Source organism: Oryzias melastigma, linkage group LG5, assembly GCF_002922805.2.
Source record: "Oryzias melastigma strain HK-1 linkage group LG5, ASM292280v2, whole genome shotgun sequence".
Classification (NCBI taxonomy): domain Eukaryota; kingdom Metazoa; phylum Chordata; class Actinopteri; order Beloniformes; family Adrianichthyidae; genus Oryzias; species Oryzias melastigma.
Window position 1 is genome coordinate 27,980,012 of NC_050516.1, and position 23,927 is coordinate 28,003,938.

General features: G+C 38.7%; 1 protein-coding gene across 2 annotated transcripts in view; it reads right to left on the reverse strand.

Annotated features, from left to right (window-relative positions):
• The window catches only part of pax7a (paired box 7a), a 53,562-nt gene that overhangs the window by 13,996 nt on the left and 15,639 nt on the right, over nt 1–23,927 (reverse strand). For both annotated transcript variants that reach the window (XM_024270144.2, XM_024270143.2), the window contains exons 5-7: nt 16,826–17,025; nt 6,884–7,049; nt 6,346–6,542 (exon numbers count right to left, since the gene is read on the reverse strand). In XM_024270144.2, the coding sequence (XP_024125912.1) occupies nt 6,346–6,542; nt 6,884–7,049; nt 16,826–17,025 (563 nt within the window). The remainder of the gene's footprint in view (nt 1–6,345; nt 6,543–6,883; nt 7,050–16,825; nt 17,026–23,927) is intronic.

Here is a 23,927-nt window from a genome sequence, read left to right on the forward strand (position 1 = left end):
GCAGCAGCACAGTTTGGAGTCTCCCCTGGCTTATCTCTCTCAGACAGTTGTGGGGAGTTGCTGGTGAGCATGGTGTCAGCGTGCGTGGTGCGGTGCAGCGCCGCGCGGGCAGGCAGGCCTGGGGACACAGATCAAAGGGAGGCAGGGGTGAGAGTCGCTCTGCCTCTGATCCTGTGTATGTGTACGTATGTGTGTGTGTTTGTGTAGGCCCGGCCCACTCATACAGCCCAAAGGCCCTGCTCGTATACACATCCTTGTCATTCCGAAACACTTCCACAAAACTGTGAGAAAAAAAAAAAAAAAAAAAAAATTCACCACAAAACTTTTTCAACTTCCTCTCCATCAAAACAGCAACATCCTTATCCAAAACATCTCTCTCCGGCTTGAAAATCTCCTTCCTAGCTTTGGACGTTTTTCCCGATTCTTGGAATTCCCACAAGAGTGAAACCCAAGTTCTGCTCATCTTCCAGCTCTGCAGCCAGTCCAGCAGTTGTTTTCTTCCCTCCCCCAGCAGGTGTCCCTGTCATGCAATGATGAGGAATTCACCCAAATGTTTTCACACATATGCAATACCCATGAATCTGTCTGCTGAGCATCATCTGGAGGAAAAAAATACCTAAAGGTCTTCTTCCATCCTCAGCTTTGTTGAAAGAAAACTATTTCTTCAGAAATAATTGACTTCTGACCATCAAAGCATCAATTAAAAAAGGGTTCACGTTTGGGTTTTTGAGCTTCTATGATGGTAAAAACGGAGCTGAACGCCCCATCCTTCGTGCCCCTGTCTTTTCCGTTTCCCCAACACCTGCTGTGCTGGTAAATGAAAGGACACCAACAACAAAAACACACTTCTGGTTTCATACCTTTTGCCCAGTCAGGCACAGCTTCACTCTGACCCTTTAATACACCGCCTCCCTCAACCGGCCAAACACATTGTACATCCCACAATGACACCAAGCAGTCTGGAGAGTGGATGGGTTTTGCCTCTTGCCTGTAATGGGAAAATGTGAGCTGTCGGGATAGGTTATGGGATTGGGATGGAAGCGAGCTCCTGTCGGGACTGCTGAACGCTGCAGGATTCCATTACAGACATGGCACCTCGCCACCGCAGCCCATTTACTGCGAATCACAGAATATTTGTCAATCTTTACAGCAACTGCAAGGCTATCAATACCAGGCACTTGGAGAAATAGCTTGCACATACCAATGCACAAGCATATCTCCAGCAAGCAGATGCATCAAATTCTTCCGAGAGTATCTTTGAGATGTTGGGATTGTGTTATTGTTGGTTTTTTATTATTATTATTATTATTTTGACTTTTCAACTCCAAAGTAACTAGGGATCCAACAATATTCAATATAAAACCAAACCTTTCAATGTGCGTTCGATGGTTTAATACACATTTTATTTCTTCAAGGGTAACCAAACAGGGAAGTTGGAGGCTGACTCCACCCACAATCGAAATTTGAAAATCCAGTCAGAGGGGTGGGGCTTGGGGGCTTGACTTTTATCATTACTGGAGCTGCAGACAATGACGTGAGACTTCTGAAACTGACATGGTTTGACCAGTAACAAAATTCAACTGTAATATCTCATTTCAACCTGTAGGGGGCAGCACACAGGCGGTTTTACGCTATATTTACAAGAATTAAACAATTTTATTTTAATTTTTGTCTTCGTATTCATGTCTTCGTCTGCTGGAAAAAAATCGCCGCCCACTCCCTGCCAGAAATTACTTTGCCCACCCTGTGGAAGTTCGAGCCAGGAAAAATAAAAGTTATAGCTAAATGCTAAAAACAACAAAGAAACAAAAGAGTGTAAAGGTGAATGAACAAATGACTGACAGCTAAGGGATAGTACACTTTCATGTGTTGCTGTTTTTTTATTTGGAATTCAAAGTAAGTTGGTTCCAAATGTTTTAAACTGGTTTGGTTTAGATTAGGGGTCCCCAAGCTACGGCCCGCGGGCCAGATCCGGCCCTCCTCCACATTTGGTCCAGCCCCCCAAGCACCATCATTAGTTATTCATATTTTTTTTCTCAATCTGATTGATTAAGACCCACATAGAACGTGACTTTTTATTCCACCCTTCTGCAGTCTAAACTATGGTGGCAGAGGATATTGGAGGGGTGTCAAACTCAGTTGCACATGTGGTAAAAATCCAAACCGCGGGCCAAACAGTATACACGTTTATTGAAGACTTTAAAGCTAATTTTTTACTTTCATGAAGCCCAATGAGGTAAATTTTCTTTGTGATTTTGGGCTATATTAATAAAATTGAATTGAATTTAACTAAAACTTTAAAACGCTTCAGTTAGCCAAAACAGCTAGCATATAGCTGAAAAAACAGCTAGACTTCAAGATAGCCTAAAAAACAAAATACAAAACTAATTAGCCAAACAGTTAGCGTGTAAATATTATCCTATTATCCTAACTATCCTAATATTATCCTACATTATCTTAAAAAGAAAGAAAAAAAGCCTAAATTAACCAAAACAGCTAGCATGTAGCTGAAATATTAGCTAAACTCCACAAAAAACTAGCGTGTAAATATTAACCTAACTCCAAAACAGCCTAAAAACTTTTAAAAAGCCTAAATTAGCCAAAACAGCTAGCATGTAGCTGAAACAATAGCTAAACTCCAAAACAGCCTAAAAAATCTTTTTAACATAATTATGAATAATAAAAAGGTAAAAATATTATTCCAGAATAAATCAACTTAAACCTTAAATAACTTTCAATTTTTTACTCTCTATAAAAATATATTTTCTCAAACTTATACAAGTTAAAAATAAGCGCAAGATAACATCGGGCCATTAATAACAATAAAATATATATATTTACACGGAGGGCCAGATCCGGCCCCCGGGCCTCGACTTTGTCACATATGGACTATTGGTTTAATTTTTTAATTTTTTAGTACGGTTCCAAGAACTGTGCACTTGAAAAAAAACAGAATTTTTTGTTATGTTATTTCTGTTTGCAAAACAAATCATAATCTGTAGATTAGTAGTTTTTTTTTTCAATATGTATCGAACCGTGACGCTCAAATTGAGGAACGTATCGAACTGTATCGTTGCATCCCTAAAAACAACAGCAAAAACCAACCTGAGCATTGAATCTAAAAGTTTTCTGCACCGTAAGATGATTTTTTTTGAATAAGTGAATATTTATGCTTTTGAAGTGGGTTGGCCAGCTCAGCGGGATGCAGCAACAGAAAGTTAACTTCCCCTTCTGCTGACGGAGGGAACGTGTATCTCCATGCTGAGAGACTGATAGGAATGCCACACAATATTCTGTTGGCACACGGAGCGTTTCCATCTCAGTGTGCCATGAAAACATCCATGAAACATGCACAGACTCCAATTGACTCTAAAGTAGCAGAATAAACTTAAAAAAAAGAAAAAAAAAACCAAACAATGCGCAAATAAAATGCTTGTTAAGTATGTCTTTGAAAAGACCTTCATCAATCACACTTTGAAAGAGTAATTGAATCCATGCTGTACAGTTGCCCAAAAGCTCCTGTCCTAATCCTCACTGTGACAGGAAATGTTTAATATCCCACGACATTCTCCAATTGCATGAGAAGAAAGGGGAAGAGCGCGACAGGGCACCCCATGCCAGTAGTGGAGCCCCATTAATGAAAAAATATGTATATAATAGCACTAAAATCACTCTTCGTTCCTGGTGTTTTTTTTCTGCAGGTTTGCAGCGAGAGCATTAGCAGCTAAAACCGCGGTGCCACGATTAACAATCAAACACGCTGTGAGCCTCCATGTTATCCTCCGTCGCTCCAGCAGGAGAGAAAATCTCTTTTTTGTCACAAAATCCTTAATTCTTTCTTCTTTGAAGAAAGAGGGTAATACCAAGAATGTTTCCAATCTGCTTTGAGAAATATTAAAAAAAAAAAAAGGAAAAAAAAAAAAACTCCCAATAAAACACGTGTGAACGACGGGGTAATTGTGGACAAATGCAGCATTGAAATTCATTTTCAACTCTTTACACACCATTTCAATCTTATTTTCTGCCTGTTAACCACATCTTGTTGGTGAGGGTGGGCAAGACTGGCCAGTATTGATGGGTAATTGTGTATAATTCACTCCGTTTACACGATTTGCATCAATACAAATCATTTTTTTCCATTCAGTGCTACTTACAGCTCAACCCCTTACCACAGAGTGACATTTAAACGCTCATTAACTGAGGTGTCCAAAAGAGGTTAACAATTAAAAATCCTGCGCCTTTTAGAAATAGCACACAATAGCATGCACCAAGATGGAAAAATTCATACATAGAGAGAAAAAAAATCTATCTGTTTAAGGGAAGCCCCTTAAGGCACATTGAAGCTAAAAAAAAAAAAAAATTAAAGCACTTTTTTTTTCTGGTAACTATCTGGTGCGCACCAGTTACTACTTCTGTTTCAAGAAAAAAAAATTCTGGTTACTATTTGGTGCGCATCAGACATTTTTTTCTGGGCACTATCTGGTGTGTACCAGTTACTATTGAAGTAAAAAAAATTGAAGTACATTTTTTTTTGTTACTTTCTGTTGCACACCAGATAGTACCTGATGTGCACCAGACACTAGAAAAAAAATTCTGGTTCCTAACTGGTGCACACCAGATAGTAACCAGATTTTTAAAAAGAAAAAAAAACAAATCTGGTAACTATCTGGTGCGCACCAGTTACTACTTCTGTTTCAAGAAAAAAAAAATTCTGGTTACTATTTGGTGCGCATCAGACATTTTTTTTTTCTGGGCACTATCTGGTGTGTACCAGTTACTATCGAAGTAAAAGAAATTGAAGTACATTTTTTTTCTTGTTACTTTCTGTTGCACACCAGATAGTACCTGATGTGCACCAGACACTAGAAAAAAATTCTGGTTCCTGGCTGGTGCACACCAGATAGTAACCAGATTTTTTTTAAATAAAAAAAATCTGGTTACTATCTGATGTGTTCCAGTTACTACTTCTGTTTCAAGAAAAAATTACTATTTGGTGCGCATCAGACATTTTTTTTTTCTGGGCACTATCTGGTGTGTACCAGTTACTATCGAAGTAAAAAAAATTGAAGTACATTTTTTTTCTTGTTACTTTCTGTTGCACACCAGATAGTACCTGATGTGCACCAGACACTAGAAAAAAAATTCTGGTTCCTAGCTGGTGCACACCAGATAGTAACCAGATTAAAAAAAAAAACTAAAAAAAATCTGGTTGCTATCTGGTGTGTACCAGCTACTGTCTGGTGCACACCAGATAGCAACCACATTTTTTTCTTCTGGTTGCTATCTGATGTGCACTAGTTACTATCTGCTCCACACCAGATAGTGTCCAGAATTTTTTTTTCTTCTTTACTTCAACTTTTTTTAACTTCATATTCTAACACTGGAGCTCCAGTATTTATGTTCTTTGATATACTGTATTTTTTTTAATCGTTAGCATGATCAACGTAATTCCAGCAGATTCTGATGTGCACTAGAAAAAATAATTCTGGTTACTAACTGATGCGTACCAGACAGTAACCAGATATTTTTTTTTTTTTAAATACTTAGATTTTTTTTTTACTTTTATGTCCCTTTAGGGGCTCCATATTTCAACACTGGAGCTCCAGTATTTATGTTCTTTGATTTACTGTAATTTTTTAATTGTTAGCACGATCAACATAATTCCAGTAATAATAATACTGAAGGAGAACAGCAGCTTCCTTCAGAATCTACTGGAATTACGCTGATCGTGTTGAGAAGTTACAGTATGTTAAAGATGTTGCATGTAAGCGTCACCAGCGACGCCTCGGGTGTTAAAGGGTTAACAGTCGAGCACAGAGGCGAAATGACCAGCAGCGCTCTCCGCTCCTCTGTCACACAGATCCGCTCAGAAAAGACACGAACAAACTCACATATGGCACATTCTTAGCAGCTGCAGACAATTACACGAAGAAGATTATGGGTCTACATTTTTAAGCTTTAGCTAATTATTTCATCTGCATGCATTCGCACTGCACTGCGCAGGATTTAGATGTCCCAGGGAAGTCGAAACCGCTGTTTGGAGCAGCTTGAGCACTTGCGGTGCTATCAAGATGAATTTTAATTTGTTGATGTTAATCCAATTGTTTTACAAATGTAGCAATTTGGAGTAGCTAAAATAAATCCAGGGCTTTGGAAAGGCGAACATAAAAGCCCACCCTGGCAGTTATTTTGCTGAACATGCTGTTTCAGATTTTTAATGAATACAATTAAACATTCCGATGAAGAAGAAGAAGAAGAAGAGGAAGAGGAGCAGCAGGGAGGAGGCAGACTAAAGAGTGCTAACGGCACCTCATGAGGCAGCATAGCCGCAGACGTCGGACTGACCTGCGGGGAGAGCCCGTTGCCAACTGGGTTCATGTGGTTGCTGGATGCTGAGGGGCTCATGAAGGTGTCGGAGTAGCTGGAGAAACTGTGGCGATTTGACGACAGGCCGTAAGCGGAGCTGCTGTCAGCGCTCAGGCCTCCCTGATGCATGGAGGAGGGAGGCAGTGGTTGGGGTCTGTGGAGAGTGCTGCTGCCCTCTGAGGAACACAAACAAATATATAAAAATAGGAAGAAAATGAGGCCAACAGAACAGCTGATTATGCTGGTCAGATCATGTGTCAGAACTGTTTTTACTGAAAATACTTTTACAAAACAAGCGAAATGTGAACCATCTTTCACTGTGGCAAAGATGTGATTATGAAAGATAACTACTTGCTGTATGGCTGTTATGTGCAGCACATGATTCACCCTTATTAACATGTACATAAAATATGAATGCATACCACTAATAAACAGGACTAATGTAATCTTTTGCTGGAATTGGATTAACGTCAGAGAACACAGCATGGCGTATGTTAGTGTGGAGCCAGAGTTTTACCCTGCGACAGGGTGGTGCTGGGGTAGCTGGACTCGGGCAGCTGGTATGTGGGTAAAGTCGGCATCCCGGTCGGGGGAAACCCTCCGGGGAGAAGGTGGTTGAAAGCTGCTAGCTGATTGGCTCCAGCCTGCTTACGCCACCGAGCCCTTCTGTTGCTGAACCACACCTGGAGGATTAAGATTTGAAAAGAAAAACAACAGTTTTTTTATTCAGTTTGACTGAAATTCCTCTTTTTTTTTGGTTACAGATCTGCAGATCTGTGGACCCTAAACCCACCAGGAGAGTCTTGATACTTGAATTATATTAATGATCGTTTCTAATGAAAAACAATCTGTGTTATTTTAACCCTTTAACACCGGAGCTCTGCAGTTTATGTTCTTTGATTTACTGTAACTTTTCAACCATTGACACGATCAACTTAATTCCTGCAGATTCAGATAGTAACTGGTGCGCACCAGACACTAGAAAAAAAAAATCTGGTTATAACCTGTGCGCCAGATAGTGAGCAATTTTTTTTTTTTTTTCTGGTTACTATCTGATGTACACCGTTTACCAACTGGTGCACACTGTTAAAAAAAATCTGGTTACTATCTAGTGCACACCAGATAATAACCAAAAGTTTGTTTGTTTTTTTACTTCAATTTTTTTTTACTTGGATGTCCCTTTAGGGGCTCCATACTTTAACACCGGAGCACCAGATACTGACACTAATAGCTTTATTTTGTAATTTAACCAAAGATTTCTTGATGGTTTTTTCTGCATTTGCTCAAATTTCTGCACAACATGAAAGATACAGAACAACTAATAAACAAGATACAAACTCTTATTGCTTATTACATCCTTGATTTTAAACAGAATACCATTAGATCTAGAAACTTTATGTTTTACATAATCTATCTGAGATTGCCAATTTATTACAATTATTACTCCTAAAACGCACATTTCCAACCCTTTTATAACCAGAAAATATCATACATTTTTCTTATTTTCCTTTAGAGATATTCATTTCTTAATTAAATTAAATTCTTGTTCAACCACATTCAGCAACTCGTCAATATTGTGTCCTGAACAAAACATATTGGTATCATCAGCAAACATAATAAATCTCAACTTTGTTGACAAAAAAAATAAATAAATACCAAATAATCTTGGTCCAATTACTGAACCTTGTGGAACTCCACAGAAAATCTTCTCCAAGTTAGACGCTACTTGAACTTTATTTTACAAACTTCTAGTCTGCAGCTTCTGTTATTCTTAAGTGGCTGAAGCTCCAATCTGTGTAAACAGGCCGCTCTAAGCCCCTCTCATAGGATAGAAGTCATTCAAAGGTCAGAGGTGGGCTTCTATCATACTTTCCAAAAGTTTTTGTAGTCAAGAATATTTGAAAAAACCAAAATGTTTCTATGTCTGTTTTATCAAGAAAAAAGTTGCTAGATGAGCAGCACCCAAAGAGAATAAACTCACAATGTCAGTTTCCTGAATGGAAGCGGACTCTTTAGAATGGCAAAAAGATTTACACATTTTAAAAAGCCTTCTGCTTCAACAAAACATGAATATAATCAGGCTCTTTTGAAAGGAGCCAGCAACCTGTTCCATTTAACCAAGACAAGGCTGAGGCTTCACTGTGTGCTTGGGGTTGAAGGACATTGATCTATGCCTCGCACAAGCAATTCATCAGAGTTTAATACACTGTCAGCGCAGTTCATCTACTGTTGTGTTTCAAACGGCCGGCGCTATTGTGAGCGCACATGAAAGAGGGGGACAAAAGCCCCTCCATACGCCATGGAGAACAGTGGACACAAAGAGGGGGCGTCCCTTTTAAACAGGTCTTAAAGAGCGACACTTTCAAGGGGACTTACACAGCCACGTACTCTGCTTTTCGGGGGGCTGCCTCTTTTTACACACACAAACATACATAAGACAGAACTCATATAGGCCCTACAAGGGATCTCAGCCCAACAGAGATCTTAATTCAAATGTGGTTCTTTTTACACTTCTGTAAAGAACTTCTCCGCCTTTTGGCTCGTTTACAAGGAGGAAAAATAAGATGCAACAGGCGATTGCGGCTAGCCGTGTGAGTGCCGCTGAAAAGGCCAAACTTCAGCGGCACAAATGGAAAAAACCAACAGGAAATCTTCATCTCAAGCCCGATTGCTTCCAAAGAGCCGTCCCCGAAATCCCTCAAGCGAGCTATTCCAAAACAAATGCGGCTCCAATGAAATTTACGCCATTGGGATGTAGTGGAGCATGCTGCGACGTGAACTAAGCCCCAACCGGGCCAGACAAACAGCTGCCTGGCCCGGAGGAGGGAGGGAGGGGAGGGGGAGTGAGGGGCACCCCCTTTTTCCCCTCTTTGCCCTCCCGATCCCCCCACCCCGCTGTGCCACTTCACCTCCGACCTCATCCACTCACTCCACCTCTCTTTTATGCTCACTTTAACTTCCTTCGGCCTTTGTCATCCAAGCTGAGGAAGGAGGTGCTCAATCACAGCAGACACAAAAACACTTAAATATTGACACCACTTTCCCTTTTTTTTTTAAAAGGTTGAATCTGATATTCCCTTTTTTGGAGGTTGGGGGCATCAGACTTTTGTCAGGTTTAGAAGTTTGCTTTTAAATCAAATTTTATATTGAAGAAAGAACTCATTTTAACATTTTTGGTTGTTTTGTGTATATTTTTTATCAACACCCAAATGTATTTTTGCCAGAAAATTTAAATTTAAATTTCTTTTTGTTTCTTTTCAAAGATATTTTAAGTGAATGCACACCTGTAAGGAGAAATTATGAGATACTTCTCCGTCTTAGAACCTGGCGTCCACATGGGTCACTAATTAAGCTTAATTTTGAATTAAAAAAAGCTATTTCGCATTATAATCTTCTGGAATTAACTCTTTTTCTGTATTTTTGCTGTAATATGGGGGTATAAAAACACATAACTTCAACAAAATGATGTATTCCACGAACAGTTTTTTTGAAATAAACATAAAAGATGCGGTATACATCCACTCCAATGATTATGGAAGCAACTGTGCAGCACAGAGTGGCTTTCTACGGTCCTCAGGTTCTCAGGGATAAACCTACACTCAAGTGGGAATGCACGCGTGCCCATATGTTATCACACAAATGCATGCAACACGAGTGCAGTCTTGCACCTTCGCACATCCACTCTTGAACTAACATACAGCCTGAAGCTGAGGATTTGAGGCTGGAACCTGATCACAAAGTCACCTTGGACGCCAGATTCTTCTCTGCTCTCAATCCGGTTTAATTCTCTGCAGCAGCACAGAAAGCTGCAGCTCCACCACCTGCAGAATTTTTGTTTTTGCTAAATGAAATGGTTGCATCTGCAGATCGCTGTGGGGAAAATAATAGAGCACAAAAGGGAGGTTGTTGATACAAACATCAAACCTTAAATTGGATCACAAGCAGTGCTAACAATTTTACCTTATCGTGAATTCCTGCATAAATGTGTCTTTTAGATCTAAATCTTTCATTCAATGTCAGGGAAAAATAAAAAGAATGACATTCTGCCTTCGCAGATCAGAGATAAAACCCCTTTGGCGCGCAGAGAAAATAAAATACAAATATATTGACCGTGTTGGTGCTTTTTTATTTTTTATTCAATGGGATCTTCCGTGATTTAGTGCTGCAAATACCTGAATGTGTGAAGCCAATTTGCAACATTCGTTAGATAAATACCAAAGCAGCGCGAGATAATGACAAAACAAAATGGGCCGCTGACTTTATACCCACAAAAATGCAAAGAGGTGATGCAACCAGCCTCAACATATAAATCCTTTTCTGTCTCGTACCACGCAATCCCCCCCTCCACTCATCCTCCTCCTTCTTTTCTCTCGTCTTTCCCCTCCCTGCCTGCCTGCCTTCCAGACTGGCACTATGCTAATTAAAGTAGCTAGAAGTGTGAATTTGTGAGGAGAGTGGGATTAGCTTGATAAGTATCAGGAGTACAGAAGCACTGTACCAAAGTCATTTAAATTCTAATAATAAGAAAGTGTTAGAACATTCATATTGATGCACGGCAACAATTTTGCCCCAGCGATCGACATAAATCCTATTTATTCCTTTATGAAAAGTAAACCAGCACTTGCGGGAATTCCGTTGGGTTTACTGGTGACCATTGAAACTTATCGGGACAAACCGAGCATCCAACTCCATCATCTAATGCTGAAGGAGTCTGCCGTTTCCCCCTGTGCTCTCATTTAGGCTTGCACAAGCCACAGATAAAGGAGGAAACTTTTTACCAAATTGATTTGCACGCTTCGTAAAAAGCCATGCTTATGCCTTATTAGATTCCACTAACTATAATAGCTACATGCAGAATGTTTATTGGTAATGAAAGAGGACCTATGTGACAGATTTGGTAAAGCGAGCTGGCAGTGGCATGCTGGGATGATGAGCTGCATTGCTCCTAAAAACTTCCGTTTTAAATATGTAATTTGCCTCATCCGTGAGAGCTGATTTACAGCCACCTTCTCCTGAGCGCACCTGGTCCTCCCCTGCTCGGCTTCTGTTAGAACTGAGAGGTTATCAGATGGAAAGGGAAGGAGCACACAGCATTAGCGGAGGATTTAGTGCAGGTAGAATTGGCAGCATCCACTCCAACGGAGACAGGCTGGAACTAATTGCTGAGAGATATGGATCACATCACACAATTTGTCAGGTGGGGTGATAAAACCATTGCAGGGCTCGTGGGGGTAAGGGAACGCCATGAAAAGGGCAGTCGCGCTGACCAAGATAGATGGCGAGAGCTACTTAAAATGACAGGCGAGGGTGGTAGCCGTGTTTACGAGTTTAGGTTTGGAGTCAGAGCTCAGCCAAACACTTGTCACTTCCGTAAGAATTCATCGACGGCTGAAGCTCTCTGCGTACGTTTAAAAACTGCTTTCCACATTATCGCCATGTTTAATGACAAATGGATGACAGAGAAGCATGACACATTCCTGGTAAAATATGAGTGTTGGAGACTCATCCACAGCCCCCCAGCTTCTCTGGACATCTGCAGGATGCGTCATTGCAGCTGTTCTGGAGAACACTCGGGCCAAAGGGCGTCCTCTCCTCTGATTCACACTGGGCCATGTGGGCACCCTCGTGTGGGACTTTGTTTCGCTTTTTTAGTTATACAAGCAAGAAAAAAAGAAAAGGTTTTAAATTTGATTAACTTAAAGTTTACATCCACAGAAAAACTGTTCCTGCAGCCTTACGAAGGGCATTTATTTTGGCTACTAGAGCTCCTTTTACTTGATAGCATTCTTAGAAAATTAAGTTTGAGTTGACCTTTTGAGACTTTCAAAGCTTTAAGAAATTAGATTAAGAGGAAAACAGCATTAACAAATTATAGCCATGACTCAAATTCCTCAGGTTTTCACATGAGATTATTTAAGTCGATTATCTAACTGCAAAGAGGCAGCAGTCACTCCAGTGTCTTTCTAGTCCTGCTCTCATGTTCAGCCACTTCTGGTAACGCTGCTCCCTAAATATTTGGCACACTGCTCCATTAAAGTAACCATCCGATTAAAAAAAAAAAAAAACTGTTTTTTGAGATTTTAACATGTATGTGTGGCATTTTTCTTATGAAAGAGAATAAAAGTAATAAGAAATCATTTTGTTTTTGAGTATTTCTCTTTTTAAATATGTCAATCAAACTGTTGCAGACAGACGCCACTGAGCTTCTTGATGTGACCACGGAAATGTGAACGGCGGTTCATTTGACAGCAGTTGGAAAGGATTATAAATCAACGAAAGAGCATTTTGATGTTAGCTTTCATTATTTTATCAAGAACTCTGAGAAACCAATGATTGAATGTATTGATCACAGCAATAAACATTGGAGAATAAGCTAAAAGAGTCTTTGGTGAACTGGAAGGACAAAGAATCAGGATTTTGGAGGAAGCTCCAAAAGCCACGCCCCCTCAGATTAGATTTTGGAATCAGAGGCTTCAAATCAACATGAAAGATTACTTTTTAAGACATTTAGGTTGTGAGATTTTGGTTAAAACTTCATAATCAGAGTTAAAACACTGCTTGGAACGTTTATTAAAGCAAAAAAAATGTCATAAGGGGATTTCACATCATGGGCATTTCTATGCGCTTAATTTAGGAAGTTTTAGTGGCTTGATGATAATTCTGATAAGAGCTGAAGCACCTGATCATTAGCCGTGTTGTGTGTGTTTTTAATGGGTTTCCTTCTGTCTTTTTATTGAAGTTTTTAACTTGGTGCCTCATGAAGGCTTTTTACTATAAATATTTAAAAACTGATGTGAGAAAATGTCATGTTTTTATCTGCATGTAACTGATTACACTGTTGTGTAGCTTCTGTGTTGCTGATGTGTACTCAGGTGTGAATGAAAAATGGTTCTCAATCCACCTGCCTTATAAATGAAGGTTCAAATTAACGGTGAAGCGACGAAACGACAAACTTTCTCTATAAATGTTATTTTATTTCATTTTAATCAGCATAATCACAACTAGAATTAGGATCACGCTTAAGTTCACTTCTAGCTGTACAAGTTTTTGGGCTCTACGTACAAAACATGCGTCCATTGAATGTGTGTTAAAAGTTAAACCCGTTGAACTTTGACCAATCAGGGACCTGGATTTGTTAGTGACGTTTACAGGCGTTCCCTTTAATTCACGGAAGTACCAACCGTTTTAAAATTGATTATGGAAGAAAGATTAATGATCCTGATTTGTTTTTGGCCGGAATTAAGACACTAATTTTGTCATACATCGGAATAGAGCTGTGAAAGATTTACACCTCTAAACACACATTCTTGAAGGCACAATTCCGGTGTGGACGTCGTTCTTTATTCTTTTTTCTTTTTTACCTTTGTTTCCAAACAGCCATGAGATCATTCTGAGTGAATTATTAAACACACGGATATATTGGACACTCTTGCATGTTTTGGGGGTGGGGGGGGCTTCAAGACAGACAAAGACATGTGTGGAATCAGTTTCCAGAGCTGCGTGTTGGCAGTGTGATGAACAGTTAGCATGCGGTGAGGAGTTTGGGTAGTTTTAATGTGAGTCTGTGGTAAGAAGAGAGGGCTAACCTACACACCCCTCACCCGCATTTCCCCCCCGTTTCTTTTTTTTTTTTTACTACAAGTGGCTGATTGATTAATGTTGTTGTCGGGCCATGGGGTCCCTGGAGAGGATGAGGAGCCCTGTGTGATATGTGGAGGGTTTTACAAGCAGCGGCAAGCTTGAAAGTGATGGGATGAGATCCTGGCCAAAGGCCGAAATGAGAAATCCATCAGGAATGCGTTCCCTTTCTCTCCCCTTTCTTCCCCCTCTCCTTCTCCCTCGTTGGGGGAACAGCTGCTGCTGTAACTCTACTGTACACATCTTTCTTCAATCTCACATACAAGCGAGGAGCGCTCAGGCTGTCAGAGCCAGCTCGCTCTGCTCGGGAGCATGGAAGCAGGAAGTCTCTCTGTCAAGCGTTTGAACATGAAGGGTAATAATGGAAGGCAAACTCCCCAAAATTTCACAGTGAGCTATGATAAAAGGGGAACATGGTTGGATAGATGAATACATCAGTGCTCTGGTTGGAAGAACAAGTGGTGTCTTTTTTGTAAAACATTTTTTTTGCTGTTTGCACAGCGCTCTGAAGGCTTTTTAACCAGCGCTGATGGAAGAGGCTCTCTCTGCTCGACATGAGGCTCACTTTGAGGTCCCGTCACTCTCTCAAAGTCCCCTTCTGATGAAAATCATGTTTTGTGAGTTTTTAAAATGTATTTGTGGCATTTTCCGTATGAAAGAGAACAAAACTATTTCAGTTTTGCATTTCTGAGTATTTCTCCTTTTAAATCACTGTCAATTAAACTGTTAAAATTAATGATCTTCTTTATATCACAGCAGCTCTGCTACTCATGCACTAAACCCTCATCTGGTCCGGCTGGTGTGTCTAGTTCAGGTGCTGGAGAAGAGAAGATCTTCCAGATGACTGCAGTCAAATGAGCCGCCGTTCACATTTCTGTGGTCAAATCAGCATCACTGGATTTTTTGTGAGAGTTTCATATAACGGCGGTTCATTTTACAACAGCAACGCCAATAAACATTGGAGAATTAGCTAAAAGATTCAGGATTTTGGAGGAAGTTCTGTCCATGAAGATCTTCACTTCCTCATGTGAGCTGGAATCCGGTTCAAAATAATACGATTGGACATTATCAACACTGACTGACAGTTTTATGTAGCAGCTGTGAAGATTTAAACTTCATAATCAGTCGGGTTAATCAGGGGTGGAGCTACTCAGCTTGGCTGCAAAAGCCACGCCCCCTCAGAGGAGATTTTGGAAACAGAGGCTTCAGATCAACATGAAAATTGGCTTTTTAAGACATTTAGGTTATGGAATTTTGGTTAATCACGATTAAAACACCCTTGCTTCAAGAAAAATGTCTTATTTTCTGTTAATAATCTCATCAAGAAAGATTTTCAAAAGAAAAATAATCGTAATTTAATTTTAAGGGGTGTAATGACTCATTTTAAGGATTCATATCATAATATGTGGTCGTCGATCCGATTCACTGACCTAAAATCGATCTTAAGTCCAAAATCAACCAGTGTGACTCAGAGTTAAATACCTGGTGGAGGTGATTTCTTTTTTTTTTTTTAGATTCCATGTATTTCTCGCGAAAGTGTAAATTAAATATGTGTACAAACAAACAACAAGATAAAAGTCAATTTAATTCCCATTTCAGTCTCATAAAATTCTATCTATTGTTTTATCGAATCAAAATAATACAAATGGAACATTAATAGAAGAATCCATGATGCAGTTTTTGCTGCCATCACATGTGTGTTGTCTGTTGTGATGGACGATTTTTTAAGTTATGGAAAAATAAACCTGCAGTGCCTCTATCATATTGATTATTATACATTTATTTCAGCAATTTGAAGCAATTTAATAACAGTATGATTACTCGATTTGCCTCAGATATATCCAGCTGGTTGGATCGTAGGAAGAAATCAATTAATCGATTAAGTCGATTAGTCATTATACCCCACAGTTTAAGAAACCCCACATTTTTGTACATATTTTTAGAAAAAAAATCAAATTTTAAGAGTTTTTAACTTTTGTTCAGAATAGTTTAAAGCAGGGGTCTGCAACCTGAGGCTCCGAAAGCACATGTGGCTCTTTCACCCCTTTTTAAAGTTTTAAATAATAACTAAAGTAAAAAAAAATAGTTTGTAAAGTGAAAACTTTAAACTTTAGCCTATTCAGTCACAAACATTTGAAGAACAGTGTCACTCTGCGAGGCTCCTGAATGATAAAACCCATAATGTTCCAACAATCCTTAAAGCGGTTCATAGTTTAACAACATTTTGACAGATTTGTTTATTGCTATTTACCAAGAAAAAAAAAAAAAATCAATCTGAGGTCTGTAAGCACAAACAAATGTATATTCAAGGGTTATTAGGCAGAGTTTCTATTTATGAACAAATTAAAGTACTTTAGGTGCCCCCTTAAGGTTAAAAAATACATTAAGGGTCACTGATTTAATTTTGGTTTGCTAGATTTATGCATTTCTGGTGAAGATGCACCACAAACAACAAAATAAACTCATATTATCCTAAATATGAGATATGTGACACAGGAAGTCTTTTATTTTGAAAGGAAGTCATAAGAACCTTTATCAAAAGTTATATCACATTTTGAAAAAAGGCTATTTTTATGCTAAAAAAAAGTCAAATATAATAATAGGAACACTAATATAAATACATCTGATTTCTCTAAGGGTGAGCTGAGACTTTGTGGCTCCTGCTAGTTTAAGGTCTGCGAAAATCAACCCAAATGACTCTTAAAGTGTGTAAGATTGCAAACCTCTAAATTTATACAGTCAAATTTGACTTTAAATGGCACCACAAGATCACAACAGCAGCTTTAAGGTTTTTGCATGAGTTTGGAGTTCTGAGTCTGACCTGTACTCGGGCCTCCGTCAGCTTCGTCCTCTGAGCCAGCTCCTCTCTGGTGTAGATGTCGGGATAATGCGTCCTTTCGAACGCCTTCTCCAGCTCCTCTAGCTGCTCCGCGGTGAAGGTGGTGCGGCTGCGCCTCTGCTTCCTCTTCAGGGGCAAGTCGGGCTCCGAATCCACGTCTGAACCGTCGTCCGTGCGGCTACCTGAGGGTGAGAGAAGGGTACAGAGGGTGAGATAACACAAGTTAGGGAGTCTTTAGTGAGAATTAACCGTAGGCTGTTAGTAGGAAACCGCAGCGTTTATCTACATTTTTTTTTTTTTTTTTTAAAGAGCCTCCTTTGTTGCTGTGGAGAAGGAGGTTTGCCATCAGAGGATTCAAATGACAGCTACTCCACTCTGAATATACAACTGGGAGAATATTATCTTAATCTGTGGATATTTATTTAACATAGAAGAGGCCCTGATATACAATCCTGCCTTTGAGCGGGGCCCCAGAGGCGGTGAAGGCTGAGAGCTGAGAGGGAGCGGGGTGCTGGTGCGTGGAGGGGTTAATCTGCACAGGCCACCTTGCTGCTCCTCACCCTGCTTTTCTCTGTCAATGGCCCAGGGTGCACTGCTTATACACAACTTAGCCAAACTGTGTAAAATAGAGCACAATATGGCAGCAAATCCATTCAGTCCCCGTGTGTTTCCACCTGCTGTCAATAAACGAATTAAAGCACATTTGACGTTACTTTTCAGGCATTCAAGCGGAATTTTTGCTCGAGAAATATAGATGCAGCTCAAAGCTGCACAATCCAGGCCGACAGGGGAATTTTTGACAGCAAATACGCATTAGCATTGCACATTACCATTATAACTGAATTTAGAAAATTGCATCATTTTCACCTCCTCTGCATGTCTATTCAAACTACATGGCCCTTTTCATTTCATGTCATAAAATTCTTATTTTCATAATTTCCCCATTGAGACATTGACAAGGCGGAGTGATGTGCCAGTCTTGCTCTAGGCCTTGTTGGATTGCATCATGCACAGTCCAGAAAGTGTGGGAGACAAAAAAAAAGGAGATGTTTAAAAAAGAGGGCACAAGAAGAGATTTCTGCCTTTTTACGACTGGAGACGCTCACCTGAGTCTCACATCTTTTAGCACAAGTGGAGGAAAAAACTCCAAATAACAACTGTGAGAACAAAAGAGCAACAGAGCTGGCGAAGTCTCAAGGCCAGCTCCAGAGTTTAATTAAACAAGGAATTATGGGATTATGTGGAGACTATCATTACAGACCACTCTACGAGTCTTCTACGAACATTTTTTTGTCCCCCTGAGCTCATGCTCAATGATTCTCTGCGGATTACATGTGGCTGCAGGACATGAGGCCGCATTCATTAAATCAATTCTTCAGTCTTATCCTTTTTAATAAAGATTGATTCTTGAAGCACGCGCTCACACCACTGCAGACACCCTTGAACATACAAAGTTGAATATGTACATACACCACATAACCCCTTTGTTGGTTTTCATGAAAAAGCGTACATTCATTTACACGGTAACTTGCCATGACGACACTTGAGACCAGCCCGGCAGTCTGCAGATCACTTTCCAAAGTCACCTCAGCGGGAGGAGACGGGGGTCGGAATGGACATATGTTCAAAAAAAAAGAAAATAAAATCCCCCTTTCGTTATTTTCTTTGTTTGCATTGGCACACCAGTAAACCTCTTTAGCAATCTGTGCCACTACGCTAATGACTGCTAAATACCAACAGAATCATTCAACTGCAACACATCTGCTCTTGTACATGAACCAGAAGGTCAACAGCGATCAGCCAGGCGGTGTTTGCAGCAAATAAGGTCTAAAACTCATCTATATGCTGACTATATTCGGTGGGAGAAAAACACACGGCTGCTCTCTTTGTTGATGCAACGGAGAATGAATGGAAAGAAAGCAACCACCTCAGAGCTCCAAATTACAAAAGATTAAATTACCAAAGATAAAATGCGACGACTGCCGAGGTCAACTCTTTAAAGGTCCGCCAGCCACAAAAAGCTACATTCTGATTAGACCTCCGCATAATGCGGCTGCAATAATTCCCTCTCAAAGGTTCATTGGATATTGATAAACCACTCGTGCCTTGTCTCATTAGTTGTTGTCCAATTAGAATCTAATTATGTTCCATCCACTGGGCACGATTAGTGCTGTATGTGTACTCTCCTCCAGGGGCCCTCTAAGGTTTACCTCGATAATGATTTAAATTATAAATAGGAATTAATCAGGTTTACACTCTACTTTGTCAGTGCGAATGCTTGATTAAGATGAAAAATAACACTGGGAGCTATGTGAGTCAAAGCTACCTAGACTTTCATGGATTCTGAAAGATTTAGCTGACCAACATTACAAAAAGCAAAAAAAATATCAATTAGTATTTTACATTTTTACTATAAATGTAAATTCTTACTAGGAATAATAGTAAATTAAATAATGACAATGTGTTGGGGGCTAGGTCGGTTTGTAGGCTACAGAAAAAAGTGTAACAACCAAAGCCTAAAAGTAAATATTTACGGTTTTCAAGAAAACCACACAGTCAAATTTTAAATAATCTATTTCTGTAATCTTCACAGAAAAAATACAACTAAAACATTTTAAAAACTAGATACCGTATATAGCATTACCTGTGATTGATTTATTTGCTGAAGATACTGAAATTGATGGCTGAAATAACTGTTAAGTTAATAAGTTAATAGCCAGCAAAAATATTAGCGAAGTGCCAAATTAGCCGAAAAAAAGTCTAAATTAGCCAAAACAGCTAGCATGTAGATGAAATTTTAGCTTAATGCCAAATTAATATAAAAACAGGAAAATGCATAATTTATCCAAAACAGTTAGCATAAAGCTAAAATAATAGCTAAACTACAAATTAGCCGAAAAAAACTGAAAAAAACTAAATTATACAAAAGAGCTAGCATGTAGCTGAAATATTAGCTAAATGCCAAAGTAGTTTAAAACTGGAAAAATGTCTAATTTAGCCAAAACAGCTAGCATAAAGCTAAAAATATTAGCTAAACTACAAATTAGCCTAAAAAACTGTAAAAAGAGCCTTAATTAGCCAAAACAGCTAGCATGTAGCTGAAATATTAGCTAAATGCCAAATTAGCCTTAAAAACTGGAACAAGCCTAAATTAGCCAAAACAGCTAGCATGTAGCTGAAATATTAGCTAAATGCCAAATTAATATAAAAGCAGAAAAAAATGTCTAATTTAGCTAAAAAAGCTAGCATAAAGCTAAAATAATAGCTTAGCTACAAATTAACCTTAAAAAAAAGAAAAAAAAAAACAAAATTAGCCAAAAGAGCTAGCATGTAGCTGAAATATTAGCTAAATGCCAAAGTAGTTTAAAGACTGGAAAAATGTCTAATTTAGCCAAAACAGCTAGCATAAAGCTAAAAAATATTAGCTAAACTACAAATTAGCCTAAAAAAACTGAAAAAGAGCCTTAATTAGCCAAAACAGCTAGCATGTAGCTAAAATATTAGCTAAATGCAAAATTAGCCTTAAAAACTGGAAAAGTTGCTCATTTAGCCATAACAGCTAGCATAATGCCAGAATATTCGCTAAACTACAAAATAGCCTGAAAAACTGAAAAAGAGCCTAATTAGCCAAAACAGCTAGCATGTAGCGGAAATTGTAGCTAAATGCCAAAGTAGTTTAAAACTGGAAAAATGTCTAATTTAGCCAAAAAAGTTTGGCGGGCCGGGCCAAACCGGCCCGCAAGTCGTAGTTTGGGGACCTCCTAATAAAGTAAAACAAAATTCCAGGAGAAATCTGACAACCTCTTGGAATTAGTTTCAAATGTCTTGCGGTGTAATAATCTTTTCTTCTGCCCCCTCATTTCCTTTGAACATTGAAATGTTGGAGAATAAAGAACATGCTAAGAAATGGTATTCGGTGTGAAGGGAGGACCGGCCACAGCAAAAGCTTTAATACTTCTCCATCTTTATCAAATCCAATATCTCGTTTTCTTTGTCTGTTTGTCCGTCTGATTACGCATAGAAAAGCTGCTGGAGAATTTCCTGAAACTCGGTGGAGACGAGGAGGATGTGCAAAAAAAAAAAAAAAAAATGGAGAAAAATGTCTATGATCTACTGAGCGAACCCTAAAGATGCAGTGTAATTGTGGCTTAACGAGGCTTTAATTCCAACCAGAGACAACGATCTTGCCTTAGACGACCTGCGCTCCAAGGTAATAGTTTAAGGGTTACTGTGAGGTTAAAAGGCTCCTCTCTTTTTTGCTGACCTTCCAAAGAGACCAGGAGCAGCTGGGATCCTCATCACCTCATGTGTGCTCTTCCCTCCACACTCCATCAAGGTTTCCCTTTTCAAACCCTCCTTAAAATGTTCACTTTACACCAGTGAAGCTGAGCTGATGCTAATAAAACAGACAGCTGTCCGTTTATGGAGGCAATTAACTAATTGGTCTATTAGGTTACACATTTATGATGCATATGTAACATGTGGCTATCATATGAATGAATTTTATTTTATTTTTATAGCACTTTACAACTCTTTTCAGGGCTTCAAAATAAAATGAAGAAAGTTTAAAAATTGAGAACAACATTTAAAAAACAGCATAAAATATGTAAAATACATAAAAGATAAAGAGCAATACAAATAAAAACTCACTACAGAGCATTAAAAGCCATTCTAAACAGGTGCGTTTTTAAATATTATTTAAAATTGTTAAAGTCTGATTTCATGTTTGCTAAACTTGCAAGAAAATGAATTTTTTTTTTTGAAATTTTGCATCTCCATAAATGTTTTTCAAACATGTACAAAAAAAATGTGCGTAAAATGTGCAGAAAATTGAATTAACGTCGCACTATAACGATGTTTTTTGCTACTGTAAAAGTCTTCTCAGTGGAATTTAAATTATGATGATGCAGTTTTGAGCCAAAAGCATTTTAAAATGTCATTTTTTTTAAGACATATTTTCTTCTTACATGAATGTACCACTCTAACTATAATTTTTTCTATTGTAAAAGCATTTTCAGTGGTTTCTCAACTATGATGATGCAGTTTTGAGCCAAAATCATTTTAAAAAAAGTCCTTTTAAAGACATATTTTCTTCTTGCATTAATGTACCAATCTAAATATGCTTTTTTATTATTTTAGAAGTATTTTCAGTGATCTATCAATTATGATGAGGCAGTTTTTACCAAAAATAATTTTTATAAATGTCATTTTTAAGACATATTCTCCTCTTGCATTAACTTCCACTCTAACTATGCTTTTTTATAGTGTAAAAGCATTCTCAATGGTCTTTTAATTACAAAGATGCAGTTTTTAGTCAAAATAATCTTAAAAAATGTCATTTTCTAAGACATATTTTCTTCTCGTATTAACCTCTCACTCTACCTATTCTTTTCTTCTATTGTAAACGCACTTTCAGTGGTCTTCAGTTATGATGATGCTGTTTTTTTAAAATGTCATTTTCAAAAATTAGAAGTTTATTAGAAAGTCGCCTTTTTGGGTTGTGTGCAGGACTGTAGTCGTAGAAATCCCAGCATGCCTTTCTTTACACGCTCTCTCATTAGCTTACAGCTCCTTGCAAGCCCAAGCTAACATTAGCATAGCAAAAAAAAAAAAAAAAGCGAGCAATATCAGAGCTAACCAGCCGATGTCCATAGATTTCGAATTGTAGCAGAGAAGGGAGACTTTCCATGGCAGTTGCTGCATCACAAACTTGAGCTTTTTCAAACACAATTTGAGTAAATTAATACTCAGAAATGCAGTTTTAATGGTAATCATTTGATATATGTCCTCCATCATGAGAAAAATGCTACAAAAACATGTTAAAAACATGTTAAAAGCATTTTAAAGGGCAGCAGGTGCAACAATGGCCTCCACTCCAACTGACTCTAAAGCAGTAAAGTAAAGCGTCTCCGTTCTCTGATATCATAACCCATGGCCTCAATGTCAGCCATACCTTTGCAAACTGTTGGAGACAGAGGGACAAAAACAGACAGGGCTTTGGCAGTGCAGCATTAGCTCATAATGGCTCATTTTGAAAAGCATATTAGTTCCAGCATAATTACAATCAGGCCTCACGCTCAGTGTTTTGCAGGCATTCACAGGACCAGCCTCTGAGCACCGAGTCACACCAGTTGACTGTGACTGACAGCAGATTTAGTTCAAAATGCTGTTTTTTCCTCCCTCTTCTTTTCCCACAGGACAAAAATAACACCGCGTCTTTTCTCCCTATTTATGTTGACTTGTTTATTTTGTGCCTACCTTTTGTCGTACTTGATACTGCAATTATACTTTTTGTCAGTCAGAGGGAGTGAATATCAAAAGGCCTAATTATGCAAACAGGCCTGCGATAAGAGGCATCTGCCTCCGATGGGATCTGCTATCTCTGACATGCATCTGTCTCTGCGCTGTCTTCCCTGCTCCAGGCCTGCATATAAACAGCCCCTGCCTGTCCCTGGGACTGCATGCGATTCAACCACCAACACTGGAGTGGAGGGATGTTTCGGGGGCGGGGGGGAATCCAAGCAGCAACATCAAATAACTAACAACTTCCCAATTTGCATTTTTTGGAGAATGGTGCGGCATCTCAGTTTAATGCACTTGCCTGTTCATCCTGAAGGGCTTGCCAATTTAAAAAAAGGAGGCAAGCGATTCAAGGCATTTACGATGTATGAGATAGGACCCTTATGTGAATACAAGATAGAAGGCAGCGATAACCAGAACGCCTTAAACACAGATCGTCTCTGAATAATCTTTTCCCGTGGATATCTGCATGCAATTGAATATTCCAGTCGGATGATGCCGAAAACATCAACTGTTTACTTTTAAAAGAAAAACTTCCTCTAGTTGTTGGTAGATTTGAATTTTAAATCAACTAAAGTGTATTTGTTGAGTGCTTTATATAAGTTAAAAAGCACAAAAACAGAAATATTCTCCTCATCAGGACAAAAATAGGATTATAATAGAAACAAAGATAATTAATCATAGATTAAAACAATAGATATCAACATTAAAAAAAAACAATTTACTTTTAGCTTTAAATTACTTGTGTGGCAAAAAAAAAAAAAAATCAATTTCCGTGAAACAT